Source organism: Lepisosteus platostomus, chromosome 4 (genome assembly GCF_059453375.1).
Source record: "Lepisosteus platostomus isolate fLepPlt1 chromosome 4, fLepPlt1.hap1, whole genome shotgun sequence".
NCBI lineage: Eukaryota > Metazoa > Chordata > Actinopteri > Semionotiformes > Lepisosteidae > Lepisosteus > Lepisosteus platostomus.
In genome coordinates this window covers 38,337,104-38,364,467 of record NC_142614.1, presented here as the reverse complement: position 1 = coordinate 38,364,467, position 27,364 = coordinate 38,337,104, and the positions used below count along the sequence as shown (strand labels likewise).

The 27,364-nt window shown below is 39.0% G+C and overlaps 1 protein-coding gene across 4 annotated transcripts in view; it reads left to right on the top strand.

The window, feature by feature from the left end:
* The window catches only part of cnot6l (CCR4-NOT transcription complex, subunit 6-like), an 81,087-nt gene that overhangs the window by 27,506 nt on the left and 26,217 nt on the right, over window positions 1-27,364 (top strand). For 3 of the 4 annotated variants that reach the window (XM_088629465.1, XM_088629466.1, XM_088629468.1), the window contains 4 exons: window positions 879-1,065; window positions 5,711-5,796; window positions 9,387-9,476; window positions 10,083-10,151. In XM_088629465.1, the coding sequence (XP_088485591.1) occupies window positions 879-1,065; window positions 5,711-5,796; window positions 9,387-9,476; window positions 10,083-10,151 (432 nt within the window). The remainder of the gene's footprint in view (window positions 1-878; window positions 1,066-5,710; window positions 5,797-9,386; window positions 9,477-10,082; window positions 10,152-27,364) is intronic. The other variant, XM_088629469.1, reaches the window with a different exon arrangement.

Below are 27,364 nucleotides of genomic sequence, written 5' to 3'. Positions count from 1 at the left end.
TAGCCTTCCCCTGCTTTGTAAAAGTCAATTATCTTTATTTTCTGATCCTCAGTCAGCTGCTTAGAGGAGCCTGTTGTTGTTGAGTGTAAGCCCGACACCCTGAGAAGTTCAAAGAGTCAGAGAATTTATCAAGTTCTGTAATTGTCATCACCTGGCTTGGATTAAGGCCTAATGAGTCAATTAAGTTCTGAGACCTTACAAACAAATAACACTAGTGGATCACCTGGAAGGGTGCCCAAACTTTTGTACATGCCACATTTAATGTTTTATTTTCTTCAATCTATTAAATTTAGCAAATAAAAAGTAACTGTGCATTAACATTTGCAGAAATATGTCAAGTTTAAGTTTGTTTGCTACAGAGGTTGTGTTAATTTCTTTTCACTTAGAAAATCACTAAAACATGTAATTTGGCCAGGGGTGCCCAAACATACAGTATGCATAAAACTGTACCACCACTTGAGGTCTTACTTACCTCACAAGATGATTATCCCATTTTTAAGTGACTACGTTTAGCTGACTTACCTGTGAGTAGGAAATTAGTAGTTTTTTTTCTGGCAATAAAGTACATAGTATTTCAGTTCTATGTGCTGTGTAGTACAGTTTCTTATACTGTAGTAATCACAAGTCCTCGGTAAAAAACACTGACCTTAAGATCAGAAATTGTATACTGATAGTCATCAGACAGTCCGTATCTGCCTTGAGTCTGTAGGCAATTTTGCAATAGTAGTGCATTCCTGAGTTTCACCTTGGATCCTACTAATGCTCTTACTCCCCATTATTGTTTAGCCTTTTTTATTAATAAATAGTACAGAAATATAGCTTTTAGTCTTTATGCACCATTTAAATATGTAAAAACTAACCATTTTTTATAATTACAGGACGGGTGAGGAGCTTGAGTAGCTCACTATGGATGTTAACACATTTAACTGCACTACATCTGAATGACAACAGCCTTACCCGCATTCCACCAGACATTGCTAAGCTCCAAAACTTGGTTTACCTGAACTTGTCGTCTAATAAACTCCGTAGTCTTCCAGCAGAACTTGGAAATATGGTCTCTCTCAGGTAAGCATAGAATAAGCAATGAAACCCAAAGAAATTGAACTGCATATCTGTCAAATTCATGAAGAAAATGTATTTCTATAATACATTATCTGTTATCTTTCAAGATAATTTTTCATGCAAGTATTTGGGTTAAGATTTAGAGACACAAGGGATTTTTGAAATTTACACATATAAAATTAAATTATTTGGAGAAAAATAAATTTACAGTAGATCGTTTAAAGAACAAACGCCGATTTTGTGTATTAATTTTCAGAAGTTAAACATTTGACAGCTTCAGTTTCTAGCTTTTATTTGTAACCCTTTATTTTTTCAAAAGGATAATGCAGTTTATCTTATGTTATTTAAAATGCTCTTTTCATTTAGGAATTTATCTGAAATGGTGATCTTCAGCTTGATGCTTAAATGACACTAATCTGGTGTAATTAATAGGTGATGTGTTAATGAGTTTCAAAGCATTTTCATCTGTATAATTTGATGTCTTCAAATTTCTAATTGTATCCCAAGTGACATGGCCATTCTGTTTTTTTTCAGTGAAGTTTACAGGGTTAAATATATGTGAGAAAATATTTTTCTCTGTTCATGATGGAGATATTAGCATATTTGCTGGGAGATCTTTCAATGGTGACCTGTTGAATGGTGCTCTCTGAGGTAGAATTCCATAAATTAAAACACCTAGTTTTACATGTTATTTAAATATTTGCATTTTCACATGTTTTTTTAGTTATTATACCAACTCCTAACGATTTGATTACAGTTTGTCAGGGATTGGAAACATCGTTATCCTTGAATTGCTAAATTGTCAGAAGTTGTTATGTAGTAATGTACATGTGGAATTCTGTGTACCAGAGTGGGTTAGTGGAGAAAACAGCATTACTAACATTTTTTTAAATGCTTCTTAGTTTATTTAATATCCACTAGTGTGTGAGATGTTTATAAAACTGTTATTTTGTTATCATTACCTTTGGTTCCTTGAAAAGGAATAGTCATCTTCAATAGGAAATGCTATGTCACTGCTTTATCGCTGAGACGGTATACAAAACTTTTGCAACTGGACTCTGCCACAGCACCTAGTTCTGCTCTTCTTCCCCTCAAAAGACTTAAGATTGGCTGTCAGAGATAACTTTTTGCCAATGTTGTGAATCTGGAGATGTCACCTTAAAATGACCTGAATGATAGCTGTCCAAAACTCATGATATGACTAATGGTAGTAGCAGCAGCATGACCTCTGAAGTTTCCAGACATTTTGTAAACCAAAATGCTTCCATGCTTACTTGTACTTCACTATGAAACATCACAATGACCAAAAGCATATGGGCAGTGTAACCGTGGAGTTTAGAATTGGGAAATTTTACACTGGATAATTCAGTCTTCAGATTTAAATGCAATTGAACATACATTTTAAATGCTGAAGAAATAATTTAAATCATAACACCTCACGAGTAGACAAGAAATTAAAAGCACCTGCTAAACAGCATCTCAAATTGTTTGGTAAGCTCAATGGGTCACAAACTTCGTGCAGTTATTTTCTTAAATGGATATGCAAACAACACTTTTTATACTCTGAACTTCAAATGAAGGTATTCTGATGTTTATAGTATTTTAAAAACACTGGTGTATTTTTTTATCTAATAGGATTAAACTTATATTGTGTTTATTTACATTATGACCATAAATGCAAATTGCTTGACTAAAAAGCAAAAATAAGATTTTACTTTGCTGTATTTGTGGATTTGTGGCATTGTACTTCTTGGAAGAGCTCAAAAAGAGCTAAAGAACTGTATTCCAAAAGGCTACTCTCACAGGGACTGAAAAACTAGGCATCAAGATAATGAGCAAGCAGGCTCCCTTTACCCTTTGTTGTAACATGCAGAGATAATCGTTAGGAATACACACCAATGGATATTGATAGTGCAGCAGGAGACAAATATTCCCTATTCATGCAAATACTGGAGGATGGAGAGCCCTCAGTACTGATCTTTAGAGGTCTTGAGCTTGAAAATCTTGGGTCACAGGTGCCAGAGAGTACCTTCTGCCTCGCTCAAGTTGGCACACAAGCTACTGGAATGACAGGAGCTGCAAGGTCCAGAAGGAGCACCAGAACAGTTGTTCCCAACTGCAGCACATTAATTTGTGTGCACCACTCCAAGAAGCCTTCTACAAGTTTTGTGCAAAACGTCCCCAGCTTGTGGAGCAGGTGATAATTACCTAGTGGTGTAGTGTTGTAATTTTGGTTGAGCCACAATGTGTGAGCTCACATGTAAGATAGGGGGATAGGGGAAGTTTGCCATTATCAAGCCAAGCAACTGTTAAAAATGGAAGGTTCATAGAAATGGGCTGATTTTGAAGCACGAGGATAGCGGGGAGCACCTAGCGTTTGAGCTGCAATCAACTTTACATCATTGATGTGGAAAATAGGGATGTACCTAAGGTGCTTTGTGAGGGTGTTGTAGCTGTTCCTCCAGTTCACTGCTAGCTCATGATCCATCAGGTGCAAGAGCATATGAAACACTTGTGTGTAGAGTGCCTGATGTATTATGGGAGGTGTCAGTTATCTGAATTATCAAGTATGCAAACCCATTGGAGAGAAACAGGTAAAGGTTTATTCCATGCTGAAAGGAAAAGAAAAAATGCAATGTGTCAGCTATGGAACCTTTTTTCAGGTGTGAGGGAGAGAAGTAAACTATCAGATAAGTAAAGCATCAGAGAACAAAAGACAGAATAGTGAGGGTGTGGTGTGGTGCAGGGAGTAAATGGGCAGTTGAAAATGAGTGTCCAAACTCAGGGAGAATGGGGGGAGAGGAGTGGAAAGCCAAAATCTGCACATGAATTAAGAAGATTTAGGAGGAGATGAGTCCATCATTGATAGAACGGGGAAGGGGGAAGCCTGCTGGAGGTGGAGTGGAGCTAGGACTGTTTCTGTGCAAATAGGGAAAGTTGTTTGTGTCTTGGAACACCTTGTATGTTTGTTGAATCCCTCCAAACTTGGAGTGACATTTCTGCAAGATGCCTGGGATACATCCATCTGTGACATCTGGGGATCTGTGAGGTTCTGTGAGTCTAGAACCACACAGGATTGAATACTAGAGTCCTAGAGGCTTGGAATGCTAGTCTTAGGCTCTTAGATTTCAAGGTATTCAGTCTGGTTTTAAGATGTTAGGTGTGTCAGTCTCAGGATCCTTGTTTACTCACTAGTTTCAGGACTTTGAGTTTGATGAGGTGCAAAATGTTCCCCAAAGCCTTAAGGATTGAAGGTTATTAAAGCTTGAGGCTTTTGGTACTCAAATGCCCCTTTGCAGTCTCCAGAGCAATAGGTTTTTGGGTTCTTGTGGTTTGAGAAATTCCTCAAGGAATTGAATCATTTGAGCCCTTTTGAGCTCTGAGGGTAAGAGGTGTACAGTGACCATTGGGGCCTTAGTGTCTTCTAAGTTTGTTAAATTCCTAGTGGCTGGACCAATGGAGAGACCTGAGATCTCTGAATATTTAGAAAAACCTCAGAGCCATTCACTTTGCAGCATCCTTCCTTGCATCGTAACATTTTTTTATTGTCTCGCCTCATCTCATAAAGGTCTACACATCAGCCAAACATCAGCAAAAATTGCGTTTCCTTTTATTATATTTTGTATAATTTGAAGTTATAAATCTTATTAAAATTTGTGAAATCTGAAATAATTGTCTAGATTCTTTCCTAATTGAATGGCTTAATAAACTGGTTTACTGAATTTGCCATGTTACATTAATAGCTTTTTTCAAATAGAGGAACTAGCAAGAACGTCTGGATCTCAACCCATTCTTTATGTCCAGTAGTTCAGCATTTTAGGAATCTTCCAGTTGTATTGAAACATTTTATTGTGCCCTTTATAGTTTTACTTTTTTTTACATTTTTATGTACTTTTACTTATTTTAGGTACACACAGAAGAATCAGAAATAGTAGGGGATTCAATTACTAGAAGCATAGACAGTTATATGTACTAGTGACAGGGAGTCCCATGTGGTTACAACTGATACAAGGTCTTTATTGGATCCAGCATAGTTAAAGTATCTGCACAATAAATTTAAAGAGTAAGATAATAAGCAAAACAGAAAATCTCTGTGGTTGTTTTTGTTGAAATACTACCACATCCTATTTCTGTGCATCCAGCTGAAGCAAAAATATTAAAAATGGCTTAAAAACTGTTAACCTTCCTGCCTATAGTTAAAACATCCTGCAAACTACTCTTAATGTAGAAAAAGTAGCTAATATCTTTGTATTCAATTCTATCTCCTTCCGAGATTGCACGTGAAAAGTCAAGCCAGAAAGAGATTCATTCTCAAGTTCTGGAAATAAACCTGACTATGGAATTCTTAATTCCATAGTAAGTTCTTAAAGCTGAAGTTCTGAAAACATTACAGTAATAGTAACTAAAAAAGCAAGGTAACCCGACTGCCTTCCTCCCATTCGTAACTTTTCTTGTGTTCTAAAACTCTGCAAACTTTCTTACTTGGCTAAATTATATATAAATTATATAATTACATAGAGGTAGGGAAATTGTATAAAACATAGCTGTTATGGTTTTAAAAGTGTAACACCCATGTGTGGTTAAGTTCTGTTGCTATTTGTTCTAAAGAAAAACACCAATGTCACGCATAAGTTTTATTTTCTTTCAGGGAATTGCTTTTAAATAACAATCTGTTACGTTTTTTGCCTTATGAACTTGGACGGCTGTTCCAGTTGCAAACTTTGGGTTTGAAAGGTATTTATCTTTTATATTTTTTTAATTTAGTGCACCTTTTAAACTATGTTCAGTACAATTCAAAATTTCAGGATTCTTGTGGTGGGGGGGACATCTGTGAACAGAACAATTCTGATGATTTATCTACACTAGGGGTTCCCAATCTTGGACTTGGAGGCCCATAAACCTGCTGGATTTTGCCCCAGGAAAAATGTGTTTCACAATCTGAAATCTTAATTGCCCTAATAAATTTGATTCGTTTTCAGCTTTTAAACATGTTGGAGGTTGCCTTCTAGCTATTTTTAAAAAGTCCAAACTTTTTGGGTAGAAAAATATTTCAAATATTCCAATCAAGCAATTTGTGTTTAATTAAGGCCTCAATAAGATATTTAAGATCAAATAGAATGAAAAACGACAGGCACATGGGCCTCCAGGACCAGCATTGGTAATTTCTGTTCAACACAACGATCTCTAGACCTGAGGTACTAAATATCGACAGCTGGATTCTATGCAGTTGCAAGTCTTCATCTAACCCTTAATTATTTACATTTTTTTCTGCAGCACATACAGATGCAGCCATTCAAAACAAGCGGGGTACACTGTGGTATAACGCGGTGGGCGTGTCGCATCAAAACGCGGTATAACACGTCATTCCGGAAATTACCATATGTAAATTAGATTATGATAATAGTATTCGGAATGACCTTGTAAAACCACCAGGAGGAGCTAATAAAGCTTAACCTCTCATGTACAGCATTGGAGCTTTTAAATTTAAACTGTGAATTACAGCATGTTAATCATCATTCATTAAAAAGTTTATATATTTTCTGAAAGCAAGATTGCTCAGTTGGGCAAAAGTACACAACCTACCTTTATCATAAATATTTTAATTATGCAGAAATATTTTATGCGTCAAAGTCTTTACTGAACATATTACTAATAGTATTAATAATGAATGACCTTGGACAAGCTGTAAAATAAAAGTATTACCCTGGTCCACATTCTTTGTAATCGTCTTTGTAAACGAAAAGACTAAATTTTTTCATTGACAAAAAGTAACACCACCGCGTTTAGTTGATCCAATCACATATTCGTTTCCAATCATACAAAGTAAGTCTTGAGAATCTCTGATTCACCATGCCTTTCACATGCTCATAAACTTTAGGAACATAAACATATTATGTAAACTGAACTGTATATTGCTGGTCTTGGTAGTTGAAAGAAAAAATACACACCAGTATTCCGTTTCTCCCTAAACATTTTAAGCATCAAAGTCTTACATGTGGTTATTTCGGAAACATTTTTACATGCTCCTTCTGACCATATTAAGATTATATACTTCGTGAAAAGTGATAGTCTTACCTTTTCTGTGAATTCGCTCGTTATCAGCTTAAATGCATACTTTTAGAATTAGATTAACAAGGAATATAATATAGAATCGCGTATCTAAGCAAATTAATAATGATATAATTATATTCATGTACTGTCTGGCGGAATAAACTGAAGAGTTAATGCGACACAGAATTATTAAGAGTTATCACTCTTTTTACACTTGAGAACATTCCACTCAGTGGGCAATGTATTATCTCAATAACCTGCTAATTCGTTTTACACCATGGGAAGACAGGAGAATGTGATTGTACTGTATCTGTACAGAATGTGTGTTTCCATTAATACAGTAATTGATTAAAATCGCAAACGCGTGTTTAATTAAATGCCTTTTTTGATTCACAATCTGACAATGAAAACCGGGTTAAAGTTAGCTTGAAGTTCAAAAACAATTTTGGCAGGCCTGTAGCATTTTCACGAAACCTCCTCGAGTTGTGAGAACACTTGCTTTGTGTATAAAGTACATTCACTTTGTTGTTTTTTTGCCATTTTTTGACCACGCACGGATATTCTTAGGTCCATATGTTCGCAAGGGAATCAGTGTGAATTTTAATACTAATTAAATGACCGCGGGCACTTTCCACCCCCTCTACATTAGTAGAGTACAATAGGCTAACCTTCTAATGAAAGACAGTCCACCCTTCCCCCCCACAGACAGGAAAAGTGCAGGCACTTAAACTTAATATGGTCAGTAACAGTAAACCGTAACATGGTCAGAAGGAGCACGTAAAAACGTTTCCAAAATAACCACATGTAAGACTTTGATGCTTAAAATGTTTAGGGAGAAAGTGGAATACTGGTGTGTATTTTTTATTTTAACTACCAAGACCAGCAATATGCAGTCTACATATTGTGTTTATGTTTCTAAATTAATATCGTTTATGACCTTCAGATGCGTTGTGCTCCTCTTTTTTTATGCTCAGCTACTAAAATTTCCCTTTAATTGTAAAATTCCATATAAATATTCAATACTAACCAGATTAAAACGTGCACAGTAAAGAGATTAAATGATTAAATCTTTCCACTACCGACCAATGCACCACGAGTGCCCCTGTCGGTCATTTTGGCCAGCTGATCACGTACTGTGGTACGGCCCGGATACGCACGCGTAGTTGCCACGGTACGGGGTTGTACCGTGAACTTTAAATGGCTGCATCTGTAGGTTAATTAGGACATTTCAGAAGTGCTGAACTCTTTGGAAGATGAATGCCGTAATTATTTGCTGGTATGTAATCCAGGTAACAAATTTGACTGCCCCTCCCATAGAATCACTTATCAGGAAGGCAATATATTACTATTCTTTCCTGCACTAAAGCTGGATTAGGTAGTTCTTGCGCTCTGTTGCTGTATTTAGTTCTGCTTTTCATTCCATCTTGGTTGGATCTTATTGCCCCCATTAAGATATATGTGTCTTCAGTGGACTGGCAACACTAAGTTATACTTTTACTACAAAAGTTTTAAAACTGGTCTGAATGAGTATCCTACATTGTAATGTAAAAAGTAATTTATATAAAGTAATAAGTAATTTAAATGTGAAAAAGTAATTTATCACGTAAAACTTTAACAAGTTTCCTAGCAAAACAAGATAAATTTGGCTAGTGACACACTTGAGACAACTTCATTAATGCCTAGAAGACAGAAGAGACTGATATTCAGTGCTACACAATATAACTTTAATGAAGTGGGCACGTTTCATTTGATTTATCATGATGTTGTTTTCAGTGATGCCAGTAATGGTTGTAGTATATTGGAGAGCTTCATATTAACTGCTTGAGCTGTGTTAATAAGAAGGTGCTTATTTTATTAAACAAATTCAACCTGTATGTTAAAAGTTTATTAATGTATTATTAGTGATCACTGGAACTATGGTAAAATTCAGCATGTATATTAAAAATATACTATTGTATTATTAATCACTGGAGCTATGGTAGATTTTAATTCACAATTGTATCATTTTATTCACATCTTTGCTACTCTTTTATTTCACCAAAACAGGAAAACCAAACTTAAAACCAATAAATATTTTAAGTTTGTTTTTATTTTTCAAATACTGATTGAGATCATAGACCATGACCTTATCCAGTATTTAAACTACAAAAATAATACAAACAGCAATATAATATTGTATTTGATGTTTGTAAGTATAAAACAATTACTAAAAAAAAGCAAACATTCTTAAAAATTATTTGAAAACTTAAGTGTTTTTTTCTAATCTGCTCCAGGTAATCCTTTGTCACAGGATATTCTTAACCTATACCAAGAACCCAATGGAACAAGAAAGCTACTGAATTATATGCTTGATAATCTAGCAGGTATGTATTCATTTCATGTTTAGAATCAAGAGCTGATTTTTTGCATCCTTCATTAAATTATAAATATCTGAATTGAGAAATACCCTCCAGTGTTTTTCTTGCTAATTTTTAATATAAAGAAAACTGATTGATTTACTTCGCATGTTGTGAGGTGAATGAGTTTGCTTAACATCTCAATTAAAAAATCAGTACTACAGGAGTGTACATCACTAAACATTGTAAACCGCACAACTAACAATAATATAATAATTACATTTCTAGTTTCAAGGGGTAATCTTTAAATTATATTTATATGCTTCAGAACTTGAATTTTTTGTGTTGAATCTGTCCCTCCGTTTGCTGTGAGTTAACATCTTTTTAAAGCCGTGCTATTATTGCTGTGATTGCTGTTTATATACTGTTGATGAGGAAAAGGGCCAGACTATGGACAAACCTAACAGTACATCTGAAAATTGTTTAAAATCATTACTCAAAAATTAAAATTGTAAAAATGTAATGTTAAAAATCTGGTCCATATTTGAAGTAAGAGAAATGCCAGCAATTTGTGAACAGCCAGAAATGGTCCTGAGGTGTCAGAGGTATCCGTGTATCCTATTTTTTCATTAGTTTACCCAGAACAACTTCCTCAAAGGCCGTGGATCACAGTGAAAGAACGAGACCAAATGATCCCAACAGGTAAACAAGTTTTGTTATTTTATTACAAAACAAATGCACAGTGCAGTATACTTCGCCTGGCCAAGGATGATCAATAGGTAGCACTTGTAGTACATTAGATGTTAGTGAAACGATTGCTTCATTTAATCCGTTTTCTTACAGTACTTCTTTAAATCCACTTAATATGGCATATTAATTAGGAATTATGTAACTAAAGGGAAGTCTTGGTAGCTAAGAATAAAAAATAATTTCTGAACGTCATAAACAATATTAATTGAGGAATATAAATATATTATACATACTGTATATGGCTGGTAGTGGTAGCTCAAAATTAAAAAAAATACACAAGAATATTCCTTCAGTATTACTTCCTTCATACATCAAGGTCTCTGTTACTTACTGTGGTTATTTTAGAATTTTTTTTATGTGCATGTTCTGACTGTAAATTTGCTATACTTTAATAAAACACTATAAAGCTTTAACCTTTTCTGTGAATACTCGCTGTCGTCATTGTTGTAAAAAAAGTTTTTTTTAAGTCCACTTAATGTGGAATTATGTAACCAAAGAAATTTGGGTAGCTGAAAATAAAGTGTCTGAATGTCATTGACAATATTTTGGCTGTCGTGATTGTTGCAATGGAAAATGAAAAGCTTGTCCAAACAAACTGAGTGATGATTTGGTTCTGTGGTAGCATTGTTGTCTGAGAGCCAGAAGGTCCTGTGTTTGTTGAAGAACATTACCTGTACATTTAAGAAATAAAAACTCTTCATGTAATATTTAAATAAATGTATATAATATTTTCAAAATCTTTATTAATTATATATCACTATGTATTTGGAGATATGAAAATAATATTAATAGCCTCCCCCCTGCTCCCGCCCCCTCTCCACTCCTGGCTTTTGTTCTTTCATGCTATATCAACTACTGACTTCCCTTTCTTTCTCACACCCAAAGAAGGCTCCTCAGCCAGAACATTGTGTCTCTTTTCTTCTTTTTACATGGAATAAACCTTTACTTATTCCTTTGCAGCCTACGCATGCTGACGCAGCTACCTACCTGAACTAATATTAAAAACTTCATGAGCGTGAATGAACAAACGTGAATACAGACAATGGCAAGAGTAAAACCCAATTCTACCAGCCGGATCAGACCAACAATCTCCAGTTCTTTAATGCCACCAATTGACAATATTTTCCAAAATATATGTTTTTTTACTTTCTAGAACTGAAGAAGTAATCCTTTTCTCACTATATCCTTTTTAAATAGGCAATTCAAAGAACCTGATGATTTGGTGGGAAAAGTGCTGAAGGTGTGTGCTTATTAACTTGGGAATTTCTAATTCAGTTAAATCTGGCACTATTTGATTGTTGTATTGTACCAAATATGTGGAAAGTTTCTACTACATCTGTATCTGAAAAAACTTAACGCAAAAGCATTGGGTGACTTTTCAACGGATGGCAGTCACCCCCTTACTAAGTGCATGAAGAGGGTTATTTTTGAACAATGAAAAACACCGCTAGGATTTGGTGATCAAATTAACTCAATGGTCAAAGGGTGATATCACAGCCTGAAATAGAAGATGGGGGTGGTGGGGCAAGTTCACGGAGCTGTGTGATAGACAAAAATGAAAAAAGAGAGACAGATCATGCTTTAGTATGTTAAATATTAAAATACTAGGGGTTGGGGTGGATGTTTTGCATTGGCATTCAAGCATTTTCTGGATTGGATTGTAGGAGAAAATCCACACGAACACAGGGAGAACATACAAACTCTACACAGAGAGTACCCCTGGAAATGAACCATTTCCACTGAACTACTTTCAATGGGACAGATGCAACACTGACAAATGAGAATTGTTTGGTTCTCCTGCGCCTTTATAGCATGGCTAAGTGACATCTCCCTCTCCCCCAGCCCCCCCCAAAAATCGGAAATGGAAACGGCACAAATCAGCACAAAAAGAGCACTAATAATTGTTAGTTTAGAAACTAAACTTAATGACAACAATGTATACCGTAATTTCATGTATTATTTTGGCACTGTATTAAGCAGTACAACATTGGTTATAACAGTTATATATTGAGATGAAAGCAGCACAAACACTGTAAGATTGTATAATTAAAGGTACAGTCAGATACAGTCAATTTCCTTCACAGCGTGTATTGTAGAATGTAAAATGTCGGCCATGTGAATCGAATACTTGAACAAAGACTACAGTTTCCTACCTGCCACGCACACAAATCACATGAAGTTATCCACAAATAACCATTCATTACCAAACATGTAAATCAGCTGCAGTATGATCTAATTGGTATATAAATATACAGTATATACCATATACATTGCCTTCAGAAAGTATTCAGACCCCTCCACTTTTTCCAAACTTTGTGTTGTGGACTTATTTTAAAATGGATGAATTCTTTTTTGCCATCAATTGACACACAATACCACATAATGACAATGTGAAAACACGTTTTTAGGAATTTTTGCAAATTTATAAAAAATTAAAACTGAGATCTCCCATTTACATAATGTTGTAACAGAAGAAATAAGGTTCTTGATCCCGAGATGAAGTAAAACAGATGAGCTTATTGCATGCAAGGAACAATAAAGCCGAAGTCTTGTTTCCCGCAAGAAACAACAAAACCGAAGTATTGTTCAACGTACTGTTACAAACTTTTGGGTTATATAGTGTTTTCTTCTCCGTTTCTGACGTCACTCGGTCTGATGGTAAAGAGGGAGGTTCATGGTATTTGGCCAGTTTACGATGTTCTGGGCAAATGGTCAGTTTAACATTACACCCAGGGGGGTTCCTAGCTTGCATCTGCAATCCTTATCAGTTAACCCCCTTTCCTGCCATAAACCCCAGCTTGTGACTTAGAAGTCTAAACCCCCTACAGAAAGGATTAAATTCAAACCCCCGTCTTCACATTTTCTTCATTCCCCCCTTATAAAATATGGCATACGTCAGTGTAGCCTATTTTTATACATACAATGTCAGGGCAGATCTTTCCTTTCTTGGCGAACAGGTATGTATTGCCATGTCATTGTACGTTCCACGGTTATAGCAAGATGTGATACATGTTTTTGTGAATGTGATGATTACAATTATACATATAAACAATACTACTCCTACAGATAAACACTATAAAAAGGTTCCACCCCAGGCCCCAAACACAGACTTTACCCAAGACCCAGTTCCCCAATTTTCAGTATAATAGTCCTGATATTTCTGTCCCTCATTGTAAATGTGTTGGGCCAGATCTGAGATGTGCTCAGAATTATCAGGAATATATGTGCAGCATTCAGTGCCAATTACTGCACAAGTTCCTCCTTGGGCCGCCAGTACATAATCTAAAGCTAGTCGGTTCTGCATGGCGACTGTTCTGAGGGCTACCATCTCATCATTAACAGCCTTCAGACTAGATGAGGTAGAATTTGCTAATTCTTCTAAAGTCGAGGCCATTTGAATTAACTCTCGACTCAGAAAGTTCATGCCGGCTTGTGGAAATATTATACCTAAATAATATTCCCAATCAGCCAATTTTCTTTGTGGTCTGTGGTTAGGTCCGAAGGGGCTGTGGGTTTGAACACGGATATGAGGAACCACATATCCTAAATAACATGAGCTAGACCACTGGGCTGGCAACCATGGGTAGGCTCGTTTTCCACAAATGAAATATGTTCCGTTTGGCGCTCCCCATGCCTCTGAAAATAAGAAACTTATACCGAATTGTGGGGTGTGCCGATCCCATCCTGGAATTTGGAAGGTAGAGGTGGATATATTTGCAGCGATGGTAAGGTTGCAACGACTCCATCCATCCAAGTGCAGACCGTTAGTGTGCTGAAAACATATGTTTCCCTCACGTTCCTTATTTAGAGTCAGGTATGGTGGTGTATGGCTTCTGTTATATTTAGGAGCGTAAGAGCCTGTGAAACTCGTGGGCTCTAAGCCTCGCTCCTGTAGATATTGTAATGTTGTGCAGGTTAAAGTCGTGTTATGGCAACCCCCATAGTTTGTCATATTAAAATCTCCTAAATTATCCCTCCAAATGATCATGCCTATGACTTCCTCCCGACGCCAAGGAATGGCTCCCATAGGAAGTCCTCCCTGTACATATTTGGGTAATGCGGCACACACCCAGCAGGCACTTTGGTTGGTTTTCTTAGCTGTCAGATAGGAGAGGCCTAAAAAGGAATTAATTCCATGTTCTCCTTTGTGGGAGAGATGATCATTAATTCCTGCGGAACATAGTCCTACAGCAACAATTATTGTTATAAACAGAAATGATTTCATTCTGAGTCTGTAAATGGGGATAAGGCTCGTCGGCAGTGTGGCGCGTGGATCCAGCGATCTTTTCCTTCCACTCGAACCGCAGACTCGGTTGTCAACAGGATCTGGTAGGGTCCGTCCCACCTGGGCTGGCGAACCTGTGAAGGAAATTTCCTGATCCACACCCACTCTCCTGGGATGAGGTTGTGCCCTCCTTCAGGTGGTGGTCCCCACGCCTCCAGGACCTGCTCGCGGGCTCCTTGGGTGGCCTCTGTCAGCAACTTGCAATAATACAAAGGAATGGTTGATCCATCTGAGGAAACCCCAGTCTCAGCACCTGTAAGAGAACTTGTTTCAAATTATTAAAGGCGGCTTTTGCTGCGGGAACCAAGGCAATCTTGTCCTTGTACTGCACTCCCCCCTTAAGCAGATCTGTTAAGAGTTGTGCTCACCCTGTAAAAAACATTGCACCCAGGCCCTGTTAAAATTTCACAATGCTAGACACAAAAGGGCCTTATCATAACTGCTTCTATTAGAAACTCTAAAGCTGAAGCAACTCAGACTTGTGGGTTTCCTCGTCAGGGGAAGCACTCAGAATACCATCAACATACTGAGTGATCACAGCCAGTTGAAGCCACGTGATACCCTGTTCTGCATAGTAATTCTTTGTAATGCATAATATTCCAACCCAATAGATCTGGAATAAAACCACCCATTAAAATCTGGTACTCGGCAAGTAAAACTTGCTGTCCCAATACTCCTGTGGCCTCCTGCCATCTTCCCATATACATTGCTCTATAGTACACTGTTGAACAGAGGAGTGAAACAAGCAGGACAGTAGTGCTCCAGTATCCCCTAACAGAGAAACCAACACTCCATTAACAGTACATTTTTATCCACTGGACTGGGACAGACTTAGGGAGGCTACAAGGGATTTACAGGATCTAATCGTTAGGTAAACAGATTTTCTCACAAGACGTTATTCTCCCCAGTCTCGATTCTAAACCTACAGTCGTTTCAGCATGTCTGGTTTCGAGACATTCGAATAAAACCAAATTGTTTCCATTATTGCAACTAATTGTATAAAAATACAAAAACTGTTTAACTACTTTTACGTCCACCTGTACTGTACTTATAAGTTTCAGACGCTCTTATATTTTCCAATCTCCTTAAGTTGATTTTCGTCAAGTCTCTTTAGTTACGTCTCTAGCCAGTCCCGCTGGCTAAACTCACTCACACCGTCATTTAGTAGACCAAAACTCACAGTTACACACATACATGCCGGCACACAAATTCATAAAACACACATACACATCGAGAATATATTTTTCTGTTCGTAATACAATGTGCTGTATTCTTGTTTTACTTCTACATGAATCCTTTTAATTCCTGAAGCGCACTCCAGGTTCGCTGCATTTCTAATTTCGGGTGCGGTACTTTAGCCCACCGGTCAATATCTTACGGTTTTGGATTTGATCGTATGGGGGAAATCAGGGAAGGTAGGTGCGATTGCAGACCCCCTCGACGGGGTGCGAGACAGTGTTAGAGTGGCACTGTCATCAACGGCGCCAGCCCCTGCTACATCAAGTCCTTTCCCACTTCGAGTGAGAGTACAGATCTGCGGGCGCCCTCCCTCTAACAGGGGAGACCCTGATCCGTCTTTATCACACTCATACCAAGTGTTATCCCAATCAGACCCCCCTTCTCCATATGGCCACTGAGGGAATTGATCCCAATTATTTTCGTTTCCTGCCTGTTTGTTCCCCTGTGGGAGAGCAGGATATAACTTAGTCGCTGGCTGCAGCACATTAACCAGTGCAGCGTGACCAGGAGTTAATTCCTTCTTTAGTTTCTCATTCTCCTGTACTGCCTCTTTTAGCTTTTTTTTTTCTATACTCTTTCGTAGCGAGTAAAGTATATTTTCTTCCGGGTTTTTACTTTTCCCGTAAACACACTTTTAAGTCACATCCCAATTTCTTTCTTTTTCGTCATGTATCTGCCACTACTGGTGCCGGCCGTGCACCAGGGTGGGAGCTACATGCTTGTGCTTTTGCCAATCAATACTCATATATGCTTTCTTTACAGGCGTCTTCGCCCCAAATTCCCTCTGACAAACTCAGCTTTTTCCATATTTTTCTCCTTCTTTTCCGTCAACTTACACTTTTCCGATATTTAAACGGACCCTTCCACCACTTTCTCAAACCATCAGTTAGCGCACATGTTCGGTCTCTTTAAGATTTACTTTTGTCATGTGTGAGGTAACAGCTCATTCAGTAGGGGGATGTCTTCACTTGGAAAAACCTGTGCATTACTGCACTCATTCAGCCAAGGGCGTCTGTTACCTCCAGATCTAAATGCCTCTCCGAGACTTTAGAGAGGACTTACACCGCACTGTTCACAGGTAAGAAACGAGACCTCGAAAACCCCCTTTCTTGATCAGTAATTCACCATCCCCAGAACGCCAGCATCGCTGCTTTTGCCCCGGGGTGGACTTACGCACTGAGCTCAATCAGGGCGATTCTCGGGTCTCAACGTCCTTTAAATCCTGCTACTTAATGCTTTGCTCTTTTATTATGAGGTGTGTTTATGTTAGTGTCGTGCGTGTGTATATGTATTTCACAAACAAGGAAAACACCAAAAACATACATACATATATCTCTTCTACTCCTGTTTCCTTTAAAACAAAAAAAAACCACGCCACGCCAGAAACCACGCCACTCCAATCTGTGCACGATCAAGGCGTAGCTAATCTCAGGACCCCGGGCGTAATTAAAGCCCACACCAATCCTGGATTATACGTGCATTTAATGCACCACTCAGCTCCAGAACCCCGGGCGCAATTAAGGCCCACACCGATCCCGAGCCACAGAACTCCGGGTGCAATTAAGACCCACACCAGTCCTGAACTACGTGCATTTAATGCACCACTTGCTCTAGAACCCCGGGCGCAATTAAGGCCCACACCGATTCTGAGCCTCAGAACTCCGGGTGCAATTAAGACCCAAACCAGTTCTGACCTTCAGAACTCCGGGCGCAATTAAGGCCCACACCAGTCCTGAACTTCACGGTAAGGGTCCAAAACCCGTTCAAAACTCCACGCGCAATTAAGGCATACACCAGCTTCGAACGCCTGTACACAATACCGCGGAACCCCTGCCAGACCAAATTCTGGGCTTACAGCAAACAACCCATTACATACACCGGTGCCTTCCCCGGGCCAGAGGAATTCAGAAACTCACGTTTACTCCGTCATCTCGGGCGATTCTCGCAGGGAGCAGAGATTTCCCAATCGGTCAGAGAGAGTCGGGACTTTTAAATAAAAGAGGAGTCCTTACCTCTTAGTTATGTGCGCGCTGACCGTCTCTCCTGCCGATGGGAAGTTCTGCGCCTTCTGGAGCATCCGCCGACTACGCCAAATTTGTTGTAACAGAAGAAATAAGGTTCTTGATCCCGCGATGAAGTAAAACAGATGAGCTTATTGCATGCAAGGAACAATAAAGCCGAAGTCTTGTTTCCCGCAAGAAACAACAAAACCGAAGTATTGTTCAACGTACTGTTACAAACTTTTGGGTTATATAGTGTTTTCTTCTCCGTTTCTGACGTCACTCGGTCTGATGGTAAAGAGGGAGGTTCATGGTATTTGGCCAGTTTACGATGTTCTGGGCAAATGGTCAGTTTAACATTACACCCAGGGGGGTTCCTAGCTTGCATCTGCAATCCTTATCAGTTAACCCCCTTTCCTGCCATAAACCCCAGCTTGTGACTTAGAAGTCTAAACCCCCTACAGAAAGGATTAAATTCAAACCCCCGTCTTCACATCTTTCTTCACATAAGTATTCAGACCCTTTATTCAGTACTTTGTAGGACTACCTTTAGCAGCGATTACAGCTGTGAGTCTTCTTGGGTATGCTTCTACCAGCTTTGCACACCTTGTTTTGGGCAGTTTCTCCCATTCTTTCCTGCAGATTCTCTCAGACTCTGTCAGATTGGATGGAGAGCGTTGGTGAACTGGAATCTTCAGGTTTCTCCACAGATCTTGTGTGAGGTTCAAGTCTGGTCTTTGGCTGGGTCAAGAACATTCAGAGACTTGTTCCGAAGCCACTCCAGCATTGTCTTGGCTGTGTGTTTCAGATTGTTGTCAGGCTGAAAGGTGAATCTTCGCCTTAGTCCAAGGTTGTGCGGGCTCTGGAGCAGGTTTTCTTCAAGAACCTCTCTGTATTTGGCTCTGTTCATCTTTCCCTCAATCCTGACCAGTTTTACCAGTCCCTGCCACTGTGAAGTATCCCCACATCATGATGCTGCCACTACCATGCTTTGCCATAGGGATGGTATTAGCCAGATGATGAGCGGTACCTTGTTTTTGCCAGATATGGAGTTCAGTTTTTGTCTCATTAGACCAGAGAATCTTTTTCCTCATGCTCTCAGAGTCCTTTAGGTGCCAGTTGGCAAACTCTATGTGTGTTGTCATATGCCTTTTACTCAGGAGTGGCTTTCGTCTAGCCTTTTTACCATAGAGACCTGAGTTATGGAGTGCTGCAGAGATGGTTGTCCTTCCGGGAGATTCTTCCATCTTTACACTGGAACTCTGAGGCTCTGTTAGTGTGGCTATTGGGTTCTCAGTCCTCTCCCCGAACAATGCCTTTCTTGCCCAAATACCCAATTTGGCTGGACGGCCAGCTCTAGGAAGAGTCTTGGTCATTCCATACTTCTTCCATTTGACGATGATGGATGCCACTGTGCTCCTGGGTACCTTCAATGCTTTGCCAATTTTATTTATACAGTTTTCCAGATTGACAGATTGACACAGTCCTATCTCAGAGGTCTGCAGAGAGTTCCTTGGACTTCAGGGCTTGGTTTTTACTCTCCCATGCACTGTGAACTGTGAAGCTCAATTTGGAGTGTCACCATAAAGGGTAAAAAAAAGTTCACGTTTATTGTCGTTATACTCGTATACAGGTATATGGTATAACGAAATGCTATTTAGCTAGCTCTCAGATGATAAGTACAAAAAAACAACAATACAATTGTATAATAAAAGAAAGAGACAAGAGGCAGTGTGCAAAACAACAAAAGGTAACAGGTAATGTGCAAAACAACATCAGATGTGCAAAAACATGCATCAACAGAATGAAATAAAAGGATAGAAATAACGGGGAGTGAGCTTTTTGACATGTAAGGTAGAGGTAGATTTCAATGTGTATTTGAGTTTTTGGTAAGAAAGAAGGCACTATGAGGTTCAGATCATAGGTGAGAGGTGAGGTGAGAGAGGCTGGGAGTTTGATAGTTTGCTAGTGCGGGGGTAAAAACTGTCTCCGAGTCTGGTAGTCTGGGCCCGAATGCTCCGGTACCGTTTTCCAGATGGTAGAGGGTCATACAGTCTGTAGCTGGGGTGTGTGGGGTCTTTGATGGCGCTTGGAGCTTTCCTCAAGCACCGTCTGTCATAAATGTCCTGTATACAGTGGTGTGAAAAAGTGTTTGCCCCCTTCCTGATTTCTTATTTTTTTGCATGTTTGTCACACTGAAATGTTTCAGATCATCAAACAAATTGAAATATTAGACAAAGATAACACATGTAAACACAAAATGAAGTTTTTAAATGAAGGTTTTTATTATTAAGGGAAAAAAAATTCCAAACCTACATGGCCCTGTGTGAAAAAGTGATTGCCCCCTAAACCTAATAACTGGTTTGGCCACCCTTAGCAGCAACAACTGCAATCAAGCGTTTGCGATAACTGGCAATGAGTCTTTTACAGCGCTGTGGAGGAATTTTGGCCCACTCATCTTTGCAGAATTGTTGTAATTCAGCCACATTGGAGGGTTTTCGAGCCTTAACCGCTTTTTTAAAGTCATGCCACAACATCTCAATCGGATTCAGGTCAGGACTTTGACTAGGCCACTCCAAAGTCTTCATTTTGTTTTTCTTAAGCCATTCAGAGGTGGACTTGCTGGTGTGTTTTGGATCATTGTCCTGCTGCAGAACCCAAGTGCGCTTCAGCTTGAGGTCACGAACAGATGGCCGGACATTCTCCTTCAGGATTTTTTGGTAGACAGCAGAATTCATTGTTTCATTTACCACAGCAAGTCTTCCAGGTCCTGAAGCAGCAAAACAGCCCCAGACCATCACACTACCACCACCATATTTTACTGTTGGTATGATGTTCCTTTTCTGAAATGCTGTGTTACTTTTACGCCAGATGTAATGGGACACACCCCTTCCAAAAAGTTCAACTTTTGTCTCGTCAGTCCACAGAGTATTTTCCCAAAAGTCTTGGGGATCATCAAGATGTTTTCTGGCAAAACTGAGACGAGCCTTTATGTTCTTTTTGCTCAGCAGTGGTTTTTGTCTTGGAACTGTGCCATGCAGGCCATTTTTGCCCAGTCTTTCTTATGGTGGAGTCATGAACACTGACCTTAACTGAGGCAAGAGAAGCCTGCAGTTCTTTGGATGTTGTTGTGGGGTTTTTCGTGACCTCTTGGATGAGTCGTCGCTGCGCTCTTGGGGTAATTTTGGTTGGCCGGCCACTCCTGGGAAGGTTCACCACTTCCATGTTTTTGCCATTTGTGGATAATGGCTCACTGTGGTTCGCTGGAGTCCCAAAGCTTTAGAAATGGCTTTATAACCTTTTCCAGACTGATCAATCTCAATTACTATGTTTCTCATTTGTTCCTGAATTTCTTTGGATCGCAGCATGATGTCTAGCTTTTCAGGTTTACTTCACTTTGTCAGGCAGGTCCTATTTAAGTGATTTCTTGATTGAGGACAGGTGTGGCAGTAATCAGGCCTGAGTGTGGCTAGAGAAATTGAACTCAGCTTTCTAAAGATGTGATAAACCACAGTTGATTTATGTTTTAACAGGGGGGGCAATCAGTTTTTCACACAGGGCCATGTAGGTTTGGATTTTTTTTCCCCTTGATAATAAAAACCTTCATTTAAAAACTGCATTTTGTGTTTACTTGTGTTATCTTTGTCTAATATTTCAATTTGTTTGATGATCTGAAACATTTCAGTGTGACAAACATGCAAAAAAATAAGAAATCAGGAACGGGGCAAACACTTTTTCACACCACTGTAGATGGAAGGGCAACCCCAGTGATGGACTGGGCAGTTTTCACAACCCGCTGTAGGGCTTTGCGGTCAGCAATACTACAATTGCCATACCACACTGTGATGCAACCTGTCAGTGTGCTTTCTGTAGTGCATCTGTAAAAGTTAGTGAGGATCTGGGGACATATCTTGGCCTTCTTCAACCGTCTTAAGAAGTACAGGCGCTGTTGAGCTTTCTTGATCAGACAGGTGGTGTTGAGAGACCATGTGAGGTCCTCGGTGATATGGATGCAAAGGAATTTGAAGTTACTGACCCTTTCTACTTCAGTCCCGTCGATGTGGATAGGGGCATGTCCGTTTTGCATTTTCCTGAAATCAACGATCAGCTTCGTGGTTTTGCTGACGTTGAGGGTGTGGTTGTTGTTTTCACACCACGTTGTAAGGAGATTGACCTCCTCCCTGTAGGCCCTCTCATCATTGTCTGTGATCAGACCTACAACTGTGGTGTCATTGGCAAACTTGATGATGGGGTTTGTGTTGTGTTTGGCCTTACAGTTGTGGGTGTGGAGGGAGTAGAGCAATGTACTAAGCACACACCCCTGGGGGACCCCAGTGTTTAGAGTTAGTGTGGTGTGGTGTGGTTTCCAAGCCTGACAGCCTGGTCTGCCTGTCAGAAACTCTCCAGTTGCAGAGGGTGGTGCTGAGACCCAGTGGACTGAGTTTCTTGACAAGTTTCTCTGGAATGATAGTGTTAAAAGCTGAGCTGAAGTCGATGAATAGTAGTCTTGCGTATATGTTATTTTTATCCAGATGGGATAGGGCAGTGTGTATGGCAATGGAGATTGCGTCATCTGTGGATCTGTTGAGCCGGTAGGCAAATTGGTACGGGTCCAGTGTGTTTGGAATGGTGTCATTAATGTGCTTCATGACCAGCCTCTCGAAGCACTTCATGATGACAGGTGTTAGTGCCACCGGTCGGTAGTCATTAAGACATGTCACTGTGCTTTTCTTCGGTATTGGGATGATGGTGGTTGTCTTGAAGCAAGTGGGGACTAAGGCTTGGGCCAGAGACATGTTGAAAATGTTTGTGATTATACCCTCTGGTTGATTGGCGCAGGCTCTGAGGACGCGACTGGGTATGCCGTCGGGTCCTGCAGCCTTGCATGTGTTCACTTTTAGCAGAGATCTCCTCACCTCATCTGCAGACAGTGAGAGCAGCTGGTCAGCTGCGGAGGGTGCAGCTCTGTTGACTGGTTCTGTGTTGCTGGCTTCAAACCGAGCATAGAAGGTGTTGAGCTCGTTAGGCAGGGAGGCATCATCGGCAGGTGCAATGTTCTTCCTCTTGTAGTCTTTGAGGGCCTGTATACCTTGCCACATGCGCCTTGGGTCATTAGTGGTGAAGTGTTCCTCTAGTTCCTGTTTGAGTGTGTTTTTTGCATGTTTAATACCATTGTTTAGATTGATTCTGGCTGACCTTAGTTCTGATTGATTGCCCGATTTGAATGCTGCATCCCTTCATGGCTGCAAACCTCACTGTTCATCCATGGTTTCTGGTTAGGAAAAGTTCTTATTTCTTTTGTGAGTGTAACATCGTCGTAACATTTCCTGATGTAACTAGTGACTGACAGTGCATATTCCTGTACGTCGGTGTATGATCCCTGTGTGGCAGCCTCTTTAAACACACCCCAGTCAGTGCATTTTAAACAGTCCTGCAGGACTGATTCAGCTCCTTCAGGCCACAGTTTCATCGTTCTGGCCACTGGTTTCACTCGCCTGTGCAGCTGTCTGTATGCCGGGAGGAGAAACAGAGTAATGTGGTGATTCCAGAGCAGGTGAGCAGTGTTTCATGATGGTAGATACATTGTTGCACCACACGTTGTTAATAGAAATGCACACTCCCCCACCCCTGGTTTTACCGGACTCTGTAGTTCTGTACATGCGGAAGGCAGAAAATCTGTCTAGGTGTATCACCGCGTCCGTAATACTGTCTGTTAGCCATGTTTCAGTAAAAATAAAAGCGCAGCATTCTTTAATTTTTCATTGTGTCATTGTGTGTAGAGTCTCAGTCTGAGATCATCGAGTTTGTTGTTGAGGGATCGGACATTGGCGAGTAATATGGTTGGTAAAGGATGTTTGTTCTGTTCGGTCTTTAGTCTTGTTTGTAGCCCAGCTTGCTTACCGCGTTTCCGTTTTCGTTAACGTCGTTTGCGACGCTTCCTGGCTTGGTTACCTTGTTCAGGTGATACCATGGTTTCCAGGCCTTGTCGGAGAAGTCTGTACGAGCTGATGCAATCCAGATCTTCCAGACTAAGTGATAGTCCTGCGGATCTTGTTCTGATGTCTAAAAGTGTTTGTGGATCATAATTTATATAAGTGAACATTGTGGAGAGGGAAACTGAGGACTAAGAACAGAAACAAAAGAAAGAATGAAGAAAAAAAACAATGATAAAAAGATTTTTATTTATCCAACTGAGAAATCTTGCTTAATGAAACAGTCCTACCTTTATTTTTAATATTAATTTAATATTTTACACTATGATATATCAAATTCAACGTTTATATGATAAGCAAGTTATTTTTTTAATTATCGGACAAAGGTGGGCAATTGCCAGGATTCAAGCCCATGTGTTTCGTTTGACAGCCCAGAATTCTTCCACATGCAACATTAAGCATTCACTGCACCGCCTGATGGTTTTGGAAAGTAGTACAGTCCTGCATCACATTATTTTAACAAAATAAAATGGTGTAGAGCATTAAAATGCATTGTAATGCAGCATTTATGAAGCAATATGCTTTGCTCATTCCAAATGGCTGGATCTGTACATCTGTAATATTTTTCCCCACTATACATGTTGGATTGCTGCCATATTTTGCCACATAGGTATTCCATACCATTTTTTAAAGAAATCTAGGAGTTTACACAGTTAAGCTGCAGCAGTTGCTGCTTTTCCACTTCTCATTTTTAAATCCTGCTTTAATCAGGACAAGATTTAGCAAATCATGATAAGCTAATTTTAAATGTTTGGTAGCAATGGGAGCAAAACAAACAGGACCTTTAAACAAAAATTCCTGACTTTTTTAGACTTTACTTTAATTTAGTTTTGGGGGTACAATGTTATTCATTTTGTTTTGGGAGCATATCATTACTGCTTTTAAGTTGTAGTATTTTTATTCACTCTGTTTAACATATCATGTTATTATGGCAATTGTGTTCTGTAGCACAGTTATTCAGTCTGATGTTTTGTTCGACTACCAAGTCTGTGTATGTAAATAGATTTATGACATTCCTATATGTATTTCATTAGACAAAGAGTGGTTATCTATCTTTTCACCAAATATCTTCTATTTGGTTGGTAAATATCCTCTGACCAGAAGAAGCAATACGACAGTTGTACTTCAATAAGGGGAACTGGGTTGTAATGTATAACGTTGCTATAATTTTTGAGTTTCGAAATATAGGATTTTGTACTACATTATTGTAAAAAATAGTCTAATTATCATGTCATTGTTATATTTTTATATTAAGTGATCATATGGAGTACATATCATCATTACAGCATTATATGTTATGTCTTAAAGTGTATTGTATATCATTTTTAGACATAAACCTTATTTTGAATATAAATATATAGTATTACGTAGGTCAGTAGTTGGATGGTGAAACAGTTGGTGCTGTAAATTGAACTACTAGGTGACCCACTTCCTTCAAGATAGTGCTGAAAGTTCTGAAATTGTGTTGTTACTCAGTTCCTGAAGGGCCTAGTATAGGGGTGTCAAACTATTTTGCTATGGTGGGGCAGATTTGATTTAAATGGTTTAGCGAAAACCTACTCATTCCATCCTGAGCAATATTAGCTAAATTAACTATAATTATTTAAAATATATTTGTCATCGTACACTATTTAAATCTGTCTTGTGTTGAAAAGAATATTGTCAATATATCTTACTCAACATCCATTAAAACAAGTGCTACTATATATATCCACACCTTGGTATAGGAATGCTTCCCTTCATGGCTGCTTCTGTTGTGATCTTGTTTATTTAGCGATTTTAGTTGTAGAAAATGTTGTTGTCTTCCTTATTTTCAGTATTAGTATTCAGTATATTCCAAGTGATTTAGATATTATAAAAAAAATAAGGAAAGCATTTCTCAGGCTTAAAGGATTAAAAATGAGAGGGGTTGAAAGTCATTTGCATAGCTATTAACTTAGTTGCACTATGCTGATATTCAAAAAGTTAGAATTTTTACACATTTGTGTGTCTTGTTAACTGATTTTGCTATTATACACATGCAATAGAATTCTTAGTTTGATCATTCATTTTGACTAATATTGAGTGATTTTTAATACATGGAAATGAGTCATAAGCTCTTACATATAAAGTAATGGGAATTTCTATCCATCCATCAATTTTCTAAGTCCTTTATCCAATAAAGGTAGTAGGGCCTCATCCGGCAAGCAGTGGGTACAAGACAGTATATACCCTGGATTCATTTTATTTTCATTATACAAATTTTCACATTGCTAACAGTGTTTTAGGAACAATTACCTTCATAAACCAAGGGATGATTGTATAGTATTTAAAATTTGGTGTTTTTTGTCATGTCATTTACATCTTTAAGACAATGAAGCAAATAAAAAGGCAAGTAAAATACTAGGTATTAAAATACTAAGAGAATATAGGGGTGTGTTCGGTGGAGAAACAGAGCTCTCAATAGAGAGCGATGCATTGCATTGGGAACCACGGCTTAGGATTTGGCACCACACCTCTGGTCAAAAGGCAGTGGTGGTCGGCCATGGGTTCAAAGTGTGCCAGCTGTGTGTGAGATGAGGCAGTCGTGGCAGGGCAGTTTCATGGTGCGCCAGCAATGGCAAATACACAGCCTGGGGCAAGTGAATTAGGTGCTAGGGAGGTTTTGTGTACATTTTAAGGAGAGAAAGTATATTGAGTCTTAGTTTGAGAGGGAGATTTTTTAAAATGAGAGTTCTGAGTGCAGGAGTGAGGCATTGGAGACTGTATATAAGACCTAGCCTGATAGCATCAAATGCGGACGTCAGAGGTTGGAAGCAGACCTGGATGTCCAAGGACAGGCTTGTCATCAGTGGACCAGTGGCTGTCGTGAGGGAGCAGGAGGCTTCCAATGAGCATGGGAATAGGAGGCATTTTTTTACATGCATATACAGTGTCTGATCCTTGGTGTTATTTCCCTTAGCCAGAGAGTATTCTTTTTTTTCTTCAGTATACCACAAATAAATGTGACTTTATTGACATGACTTCAGTAAACAAAGTGCCTAAATATAAATAATCCAGCATTCTTACCTTGAAAAAGTGAGTGCATTTTCTATAAGCACCCCGCCATTGCTTTGAAATGTTTTCATGGACTAGTCCATACAAGTCTGACCAATAAATGGGTCTATTTGCTTTGTTTATTACAGCTCTGTCCAATACAGAGTTAGAATTGCTGTGAGCTTTCATGCTGTGTATGGTGAAAAAATAGCTGTCATTCAGTAAAATCTGAAAATATTAGAGATTCAGTGGAGGTCAAAAGCAACCGAACTACAGGTGGTCTATAGACTAACCTTCCAACTGCTATGATTGCGCACTACCCTAACGGCACATGTCAATAGAGAGAACAATAGAATAGAACTTCTATTTGTTCACTGCCACTACTCAGAAAAAAATGGCATGTAAGGAGCTGAACAAGGGAAGACTTCTAAGTATTGCTGAAGTTTTTTTGGGACTTCGAGCGATGATGTACTTTCTGCACCAGACAGTCCTGATTCCAAGTCAGAGGCAGCCTTTGAGGAAGGCTTGGATTCACTTCTCAATTTGTAAGTAGTTGTTTACAAGTATTATAATAATTGTAAAATATTCTACATTATTATTTTTTTGACAGTTTTATTCTCCTGGTCTCCATAG